Here is a 9731-nt window from a genome sequence, read left to right as displayed (position 1 = left end):
TAGTCCCAGCAGCGCTGACAAGGTGTGTGGCTGGGCAGGGAGCTGCTCCGGGGCTGGGATCTTGCAGTGATGGCAGCATGGTCCAGAGCCAGAGGAGAGACATGATCCATTGCTTGCATCACCCTGCCCGGGATGTGGAGGTAGCGGATCATGGCACCACGCTGTCACCGCCACAAGATCCCAGCCATGGAACAGCTCCCTGCCCAGCCACGCACCCTGCCAGCACTGCTGGGGCTGGTCTCCATGGAAACACTGCCCCCGCGCTGTCATGGTGCTGGTGCTGCCGCTGCTGGGGTCTCCACAGAAACCAGCCGCAGCGACACCAGCAGAGGCTGTTGGGAAATGGAATCCACCACAGGCCTGATCTGGCCCACAGGCCGGGCCTGCCTCTGGTCTAGCTCCATCCTCCTTGGAGCCACCTTTCAGGTAGTTGAAGGCTGTTATGAAATCCCCTCTCAGCCTTCTCTTCTCTTCTTCAAACTAAGTGAGCCCAGGTCCCTCAGCCTCTCTTCGTAAGTCATGTGCGCCAGCCCCCAAACCATTTTTGTTGCCCTCTGCTGGACTCTCTCCAATTTGTCCACATCCTTTCTGTAGTGGGGGGCCCAAAACTACTCCAGATGTGTCCTCACGAGTGCTGAAGTGAGAGGAAGAATCACTTCTCTCGATCTGCTGGCAACACTCCTACTCATGAAGCCCAGGATGCTGTTAGCTTTCTTCGCAGCAAGGGCACACTGCTGACATATCAATCTGATTGTCCAGTCACCCCCAGGTCCTTTTCTGCAGAGCTGCTGCCCAGCCAGTCACCCCCCAGCCTGTACTGGTGCATGGGATGTTCTGTCCTAAGGGCAGGACTTTGCACTTGTCCTTATTGAAACTCATGAGATTTCTTTTGGCCCAATCCTCCAATTTGTCTAGGTCTCTCTGAAACCTAGCCCTACCCTCCAGCTATGGGCTCTTTCCCTTAAAAAATTTGGGCCACAAATGCAGAACGATGCAATTTTAACACCATTGTAATTTTGTGCTTCATAATAGAGACAATTGCTCCACTCCAAATTCCAGGTCAACTCATCTTTTTCTGATATCTGATGTCATAAAGCACTTACTGTCATTAAGGAGTAAGGGAAAGTAGAACTTCCTTAAGAGGAAGTATTTTAAGCCAGAGAGATCCCTGAAGTCTCAAAAACCAGGGCAGAACAGATTATAGGCAAGGCCATAGCACTCCTGATTTTGAAAACTAAAGCAGACAATTAAAGGAGAATAAATAAGACTAAGGACCACCCAGTTTAATTTAGTTTGCTATCAGGACTGGTTTCAGTAAGAAAACTTACTTTTTGTTTTTTTTTTTGTTTTTTTTTTTTACAAGTCAGATAGACAAAAACTTTCATACCAAGGGCCCAATTTTGATCTTCTATGTTGGCATTAACCCAAAATAACGCCAGAGAAGCTACAATTAAAATCACAGTAAAGTCAGATAAGAATTTCTGAAAGCTGCAAGCCCCTCCCTACAAGGCCCGGGTCCTGTACTCAGACAAAATCCTTCTACAGCCAGGCCCAATTTTTGTTATTACCTTGCCCAGTCAATACGGACATAAAAATATATGACCATCTGCACTGTGGTAGGCCACAAACTATTTTAGACAGATAGAGCTTTAAAACCTAAAAAACTTAGACAACTTTGACTAAAGAAAAAAATACAATTCACCGTAAGTATGAAACATGTATTGCAACACTAATTGGCTTCAATGATCTGCAACAGTGTCCACAACTGTATACTATTTGTATAAAAATTGTGGTTCTTCATCTATTCAAGTAAAACCTTAAAAAACTGAAATACAGAAGTTTAAAAAAAAAATCTCAGAAGCAGCACATCATAATTCTCTCTAATACCACACCGTTTTCTTTAAATTGAAGCATTTTAAAGATGTCAAAGACATCAAAATACATAATCATTCCAAGTGGCTTTTTTTTTGAATGGGTCCAGCCCAGATCTGCAACCTGTACAGATATGAAAAACAGGAGGAATTCACAATTGTTATTCAGCACAAACTTTGACCATGCCTGTTATAAAATGACAACGCAAGGAAAATGTCTTCAAATTGCCAGCCAACAAGGGCTACTGACCACTACAGGGCTTAAATGGTTTTACATAAAAATGAGAAGAAAAAGCCAACAAGCAGGGTCATCACATACAAAGTTCTCTACATGCTGCGTAATTTCGACAGTGCCCTAATATGCAGGCTTCTTATATCTTCTCCACAAGATGCCAAACCACTAACCATTTTGGTTTTATTTAAATGCTTTTTTTGTTGTTTAAATTAAAATTATCCTGAAGAATTGTATCTTACCTATAAAGAAACTACTGATGCACTCCTTTGAGAACAGAAAGTGTGCATATGTAAGTCAGTACAGTAGTTTCTTTTGCTACCTTTAGGAAAGCAAAGAATACAACTCAAGAAAAACTAATCAGCAGCAGCCCGTTTTGCTGTTAAAACAATGTAGAGTTTCACAGTTGAAAAAAATTAGTTACACCATATCACAACACATATTCACTGAAGTCACCATTTTCTAACGGTTTGGTAATAAAATGTAAGGCCCACTCCTAGGCTCTTTGCTCAGGTAAGACTCCTACAGGAGTTTTGCAGGAGCAAGGTGCTCAGATTCAGTCCAAGGTTGAAATCAACTACTAAAGTGTGTTTTGCACAGCTGATATTCAGGACAAAGGGAACATTCTCAAATCTAAAGTGTCAACAGGAAAGAGAGAAAAATCAATTCCAAACTCTACCCCATATAGAACTCCATTACAAATGTATTCAGTCTTCAAGCAGAAACTTTTTCTCTGAGAAAGTGGGCCTGATTCTCTCAGTGTAAATCAGGAATGATCCCCATAAAGTCAATGGATTTACATCAGTTTAAGAACTGGTATAACAAGAAATATATTTAGAGTTACTGCACATTTTTAAAAAATTGACTTTTCTGCATTCAATGAATTTGCGCCCCCCATCCCCATTCAATATACTTCCAAATTATGATAACAATTTGTTTCATGCACTATAAACCCAGCCCGTGACCTTGCCACGCTTCTATTTTCTTTCATTCTAAAAGTCCTCCAAATTCTATTGGGACTATTTAGCTAATGGATTTGCTTTCCTATACTATCACATGCCCATAAGAGATTTTACAGCTTGTGCAGTGTTTTGTTGTAGTAACTCTTGGAAATAGAGGCCTGAATCTTCCCAACCCTGCAGTCTGTGCAAAATGGGTGCAAAAATTGCTATTTGATTTGGTATATTTTTTCATTCACATTTTATAAATTCATATAGCTACCAATGGGTCAAGTTATGGAGAACCAGTCCCATAAAATTCAATAAGCTTGAGGAGTGGACCTTTTAATTCAGATCCTAAAAGGCTGGCCAGATCTTGTGTAAACATAGTAAAATCTCTCTCTCGCAATACAAGATAGTCAATAAGAATAATGTAGGATGTGGCATTTACTAACACATTTCTCTGTTAAATTATGGTTTACAGGTAACAGGGTTTCAGATTTGAATCATTTCATTGAATTTCTTAGTGTAACTAATTCCCAAGGTTAAAAGTGTTGAAACAGATTGGGTTGACTATATATAAGGGTAATTGTGTTCTGGTAAATATGCAATCATAAATGCTATTAGGAGTGAAAACATTCACATCTGAAAAGAGGCATATGTAACAGTCAGTGAATGAAGAAGGATTTGAACTCTGCTGGACAGCTCTAAAGTGATCATTAGAGCCAAGACACTGTATTCTCCATTCTAATCTTAGCATTTCTTCATAGTTTCCATGAAGACAGTAATTTTCCCATGCGATTCAGTTAAGTAACAGTGTGTTCAATGATTAACCAAAGAACTTCCGACTATGAAAGGTGTCTTAAAAGACAAAACAAAGTCCTGGCTTTACAATCCCAAATTCACTTTTCTCCAAGTCTTCTAAGGGTATAATTGATTGCACTTCTTAAATATATTACAATTTGCTTTAAAAAAAATCCAACCACTTGATACCTCATTAATACAGCCCCACAAAGCACAGTTCAGTTAGAGATACCAACTGTCAGCATATTTCATATTACATCTGGTATTGCACTTTTGAGTGGCACTTAAATTTGTGTGACCCAGCCCAACCCCCAAAGTCCCACACTTTTGGATTTCATTCCAAATGCTGCAGATCTAGCAAGTCTAAAATGCTAGAGTAAGTGTCAACCTTCACACCCTGGGTTTTGCAATTTTTTTCCCCAGAAAATGTTTAAGAATTTATAAAAAATAGTTTCAGAATAGCAAGTTTGACCTGTGGTCGCACACAGGACATCTAAAAACCTCTGGTAGTCTAGACAGTCTCAAAAACTGGTGCCAATTTGTGTATATTGTTTTAGAGAGAGAAGGACAATTAGATTTACAAATACGTAGAGAGAGATTATGTACAGACACACAGCTATAAAACATTTGTTTGGTAACTCCACATGCTACGAGCTATCCAACGTATTTGCTGTATGTTGAACTGCTTAGTGATTGTATTGAAAACTCATTTGCTTCTGAAGTACTGGTTACTGGGATTAAACAGCTGCTTTCAAAAGCAGCAGGAAAGAGAACAAAGAGCAAGAGAACAAGGTGGACCCAAAAGTTGAGGGTATAACCATACATTCCTTGAACTGCCAGCATATCACTTAAGTAACGTTAAGAGTATTGCCTGAGATTTACTGAAGAGACTTAGGACAAGTTCATTTCTGGCACTGGTGGCTGCATCTCCCACTGATTTTAATAGTATTATATTCTCTTTCACCAGGGTTGAATTTGGTCCTTGGAGTAGAGCTGGTCACCACCAGTGACATTACAAATAATGGGAATCTTGGACAGATAGAACTGGGCTGCGAAATTAAATGAGTGACTATGGGACAAACCATGTAAATAAAGAATATATATTAATAATAGTTCCTATTATATAAATAGCCTTCATAAAAAAATAATCTTTCAATAATTTTTAATAACTCACCTTTTTTTTAGGCCCTGGAAAACATGCATGAAAAAAGTCTATTCAGTTCAAGTCAGATTAAATCAAACCCAAAGTGAACACTACAATGTTTTGTTGCACTAAACCCAATTTTGACCATTCAATTTCTCAAGTTAGCCAGTCTTCTGGGATGCTGGGGAACAGAGTTCTTTATGAAACTAAGAATTTCATCTCTACAAATACTGTCCAGGAAAAAACACCATACATATTGGGCCTATTTCCAATTGCTTTCAAACACTGTGCAGATGACAGACCTAGAAGTGAAAAGGTTCAGTTAAACTTCAAACATAACATGTCTCTGAATACAGTTAAAGGCACCGTTCCCTCACTATTATTTTTAATATCTCTGCCCTTAAAAATCCTTCCCTTCAAGATATGCAGCATCTAAATAGCTGTGGTAAATGGGAAGTTCTCTTTCAGCTCATTTGAAACCCAGCATAGTCTCCATCTCCTGTACCAGACTTCCTCCTGTAGTATGTCATGGACTGCATTTGATGATAGCAACTCTTTTCTTCCTCCTTCCAAATGATCGTTAATCAAAAAACAAAAACAGGAAAGACTTCCAAACCTTTTTTGGGCTTAAGGCATAACATGAAGTTACACATCATACTAAAGCTTAATTTTGAAGTGTATAATTTTAGTGCCATCTGAAACCCTGTTTTACAATAGTTTTGAAAACTGTCTGAACATTTCATCTCTGTTCTTCCTGTCAATTCAAATGTCATTCGTGGTTTGTGCAATTCCTATGCAACCAGTCTTTGCTGCTGACAGGCATTAGCAGTGCAGTGTAGTGCCCACAAAATGGGCTATCAGTTTGTGTCATCTTTGCTTTCATTTCAGTTCAAGGCATGTTGCTTTATTGTGTGGAAGATCCAGTCCATTTTTGTTGTCCAGCCACCATGGTGAGCATCATTCATCTGTTTCATGAAATACTCCAGAGCTTCCTGCTCAGTTTTGTCCAATGCAAGTGTCTTTCGAATGTATGCAATATCATCAAAAGACTGTAATTCTGGCATGCCTGAACCAAGCATCATGGAAAACAGATTTATGAAGAGATTGGCATGCTGCCGAATTGCTAAGTAAGCCTTATAACACATCTCTTGAAACCTTGAAAAGACAGACAGATAAGAGTTGATTCAAGACAGCTTATTAGACCCACAACAACTTTCTTTTCTTGGAAATCACATTGGATATATATTCTTTTCATTTTACTATCATCTTCCCAAATCTCCCACATGTATGTTAATTCCAAAACTGAAATCATGTTAACATTAGCCATAATTTTCAGACAGGCCTGAAACGGTCCTAAAAGCCATTTTCATTTGCTGATACTTGCTTACAAGGTAAGTTATCCAGGAAAGTTTCAGGAACTCTACTGAGCCTGACTTATGGTAAAGCAAGATTTATTTTAAGCATTAAAAGCAAAGTGTTCATGGGTGATAAAATGTCCCACATCTAATTCATTGTTGAATAAGATTTTAAATCAAGTAAGCTTAAATGTTCACATATCCTGCAAAGTCTGTGAAAGTCACAAAAACCTAGCACACCCCGGGTGCAGACCCAAAAAAATCGAGGTTTACAGTCTACACTTCTGACTCATGAGTGGAAAGTCTGAGACACAGGATTCGTGACCTAGATCTGAACAAACAGAAGGTGCACATTGAAAAAAAAAACATAAAAATGAACAGAATCCATCTATGTCGCATTTCCTTGTACAATAAACTCCATATGCAGTCGCACCAAGTCTAGCAGGCAGCTTCATTTAGTCATGGGTCAGAATATTAGAAGATCTCTATTACATCCAAGGTAATTTTTCTTACAAGATATTCCCACATGCACATAGCTGGGCAAAAGAGAGAAGTATTTTACTTGTATAAAAATACTCCATCTAAGAAGGCTTACCTTTCAAATTCTCTTGTTTTGGTACATTCTTGAGCTCCTTTACTAATCACTATCAAGAAATCTTGCGTTAGAACGAACGGTACACGCTCTCGCTTGTAACCAAATTTTTTCTTCTTGTGATCCAGAAAGTGCCCAAAATCAATGTGAAACAGCTTTAAAGAGGGAAAATAACAAAGTTATTCGCGTGTTCGTCTAAACAGCTATCACAGTAACATCGGTTCATTTAGCTTTAGCTTGGATTGGTGATGGAAACACCAGCTTACAACAAAAGCCGTATCTTAACATCAGACAAGATGACATGTTACATAATTTAATATCTGCCAAGGAGTATTCTTGCATTAAGTATAATACCTGTCCATCATCCTTCACCATGATGTTACTATTGTGACGGTCACCGATTCCCAGTATGAATGTAGCGACACAATAGCCAGCACAGGAGCGTGTAAACAAGTCAATAGCTGCATCATACCTATTGAAAACAAAACACAAGGCATTTTACTGTTCAAGTTCTAACATAAAATGCAGAAGTAGCATCCATGTCAGGAAGAGCTGGATGTGTGCATGCTAGTTCAATGAAAAAGAAACAAAACTTCTTGGACTGAACTGAATCACAAAGAACTTGAAAGGAATACAGAAGATGCCGAATAATAATAAAAAGAACTATTACTGCGTGGCCTTATAGGTAAGTGGCCCCTGGACCAACTCTCTTAGAAGGAGAAAAAAAAGGTCTCACTTGTTTACCTACCTATTTAATTTGAAATGTAATCCATATTTTGATGAGTGCATAGCAAAAAGTAACTTAAGATCACTGTTATATTGTCACCAGCGTGTTAAACAATACCTCAATCAAACTCAAAAGAAGAGATATGGGGGTGGCAGAGAAGGGACGAATGTGTGGGAAAGACTACTGGTCAGGAGGAGGAACAAGGTCCATTATGTAACTTCCCACTTCCAGAAGACAGGATTTGCATGCTTTTGCTTTATAGTTTCCTTCAGGGAGACAACAAATAAAAACAAAACAAAACAAAACAAAAAGAGTAAAATCTCACATTTCTCCTTTGTTCTTGTCTTTGAGCCACTGATGTAACGTGTGGCTGTTGAATTGCAGTGCGCCCTTTAGGCCTCCTTTGCACTGTATCTGCATGATTGTATGAGAGCTTCTGACCACCTCAATAAGGCCAACACAGTCACCAATAGACAAACAACCATAAGGCAACATCCTGGAAGAGAAATTTTTTTTCAGATCATAGTTTGAGCCAGCAAGTGTGTTAGCAGTATTAAATATGCACTGTTTAGTAATGTTTGTCAGATGAATACCATCTGTTATTAGCTTTACTACATGGGGAGATGAATAAAAATCCATATTAAAGCCCTACAGATGTATTAGAAGCACTAAATAAACCATGCAATAATATGAAATATAATTATGTGCTTGGCTCCGAAGCCATGGCATCTGGCAATGCATTTCCTGAGCTTTATTCCAAAAACAACAATTAAGCTGAACATTAAATTAATGGTTTCCTACTAATCTACTAAAATTAAAAACAAATCTATCCATTTTAGGTGGATTTCATTAGTTCTTGAGATTAGGATAGACCCGAGACATTCAGGAAGGGAACACCTGTCACATCACAATTACCATCAGATAAGTACAGTAGAGGGTTGATCATCTAGAAAGTCAAACAACCAGCAGGTTTTACATTTAAAAAGCCATAAGCCTGCAGTTGGGTTTTGCTTGTTGACAAGACAACTACTCATTGTCTATTTACTAGGGCTTTGAGATTTTAAAACATTACATGGAATCATACATTTATTTCCTTCTATTTGCTGTACAATACATTAATTAAAAGGTTTGTTGTCAATACTTCACACTGTGGTGTTTCGTTATCCAGATAAAAAGATTATCCGCAATGATGATGACACTAATTATTTTGATAATTAACTTTCTACTGTACATGATAAATTTTAAGAAAAGTTTGTATGGACATTTAAAAATACATTATTTTCCACTGTAATTACCTGAAAATATTATAACATTGTAATAAAAACTCTATGATGTAGAGTAGCAATGTCTGAAGCTGCTTTTAACTGCATATCCATCCCTGGAAGTATGTATGTGAGTGTACACACCACAAACACGTGCCACCCCCAGCACCATTTTTATAATATCCTCCCCACCCTCTATCAATGACTGTTCCCTACATGTAATAAATTTACAGTAGGACAGTGGCTTAATTATTCTCCAAAGCAGTTGAAGATCTATTCATTTTTCTTTTCCCTTCACCTCTCCCTTCTTCATCTTTTATTGCTTCTTTTATTCCTCTCCCCCCTCTTTCTTTTTTTCCTCAACCTTTTACTGGGAACATAGAAAAACTAAATTAAAAAAAATTGCTTTATATTTGATTCTGAAGGCTGAGAGAACTGGTCATTCCAAGTCCTCTGTGGGCAGGCTGGATTTTGTAACTGGAAAGGACTTGTCTTGCATTTCACCTTCAGGTCTGAACTTCTGGGGAAGGGTCATTGATACTATCTCTCACCCCATTCTCATTAGGAAGCTGGGGGACTGTGGCGTAGACACCCATACAGTCCAGTGGGTCGCCAACTGGTTAGAGAGTCACACCCAGAGGGTGGTAGTGGATGGGTCCTTCTCGACCTGGAAGGACGTGGGAAGTGGGGTCCCACAGGGCTCGGTCCTTGGGCCCGCCCTGTTCAACATCTTCATCAGTGATTTGGATGAGGGGGTGCAAAGCACCCTGTTCAAGTTTGCTGATGACACTAAGATGTGGGGGGAT

The 9731-nt window shown here is 38.9% G+C and overlaps 1 protein-coding gene across 1 annotated transcript in view; it reads right to left on the bottom strand.

Moving 5' to 3' along the window:
- Positions 1 to 1358: 1358 nt before the first annotated feature.
- Positions 1359 to 9731, bottom strand: part of PIK3CA (phosphatidylinositol-4,5-bisphosphate 3-kinase catalytic subunit alpha) — a 76997-nt gene continuing 68624 nt past the window's right edge. Inside the window, exons 18-21 of the mRNA XM_019503332.1 lie at positions 7989 to 8159; positions 7291 to 7408; positions 6940 to 7091; positions 1359 to 6144 (exon numbers count right to left, since the gene is read on the bottom strand). Of these exons, the coding sequence (XP_019358877.1) occupies positions 5874 to 6144; positions 6940 to 7091; positions 7291 to 7408; positions 7989 to 8159 (712 nt within the window). The 3' untranslated portion in view covers positions 1359 to 5873. The remainder of the gene's footprint in view (positions 6145 to 6939; positions 7092 to 7290; positions 7409 to 7988; positions 8160 to 9731) is intronic.

This window comes from Gavialis gangeticus, unplaced genomic scaffold (assembly GCF_001723915.1).
Source record: "Gavialis gangeticus isolate Ggan-Ray unplaced genomic scaffold, GavGan_comp1, whole genome shotgun sequence".
Lineage (NCBI taxonomy): Eukaryota > Metazoa > Chordata > Crocodylia > Gavialidae > Gavialis > Gavialis gangeticus.
The sequence above is the reverse complement of the archived record's forward strand: the minus strand, read 5'-3'. Positions and strand labels throughout refer to the sequence as shown.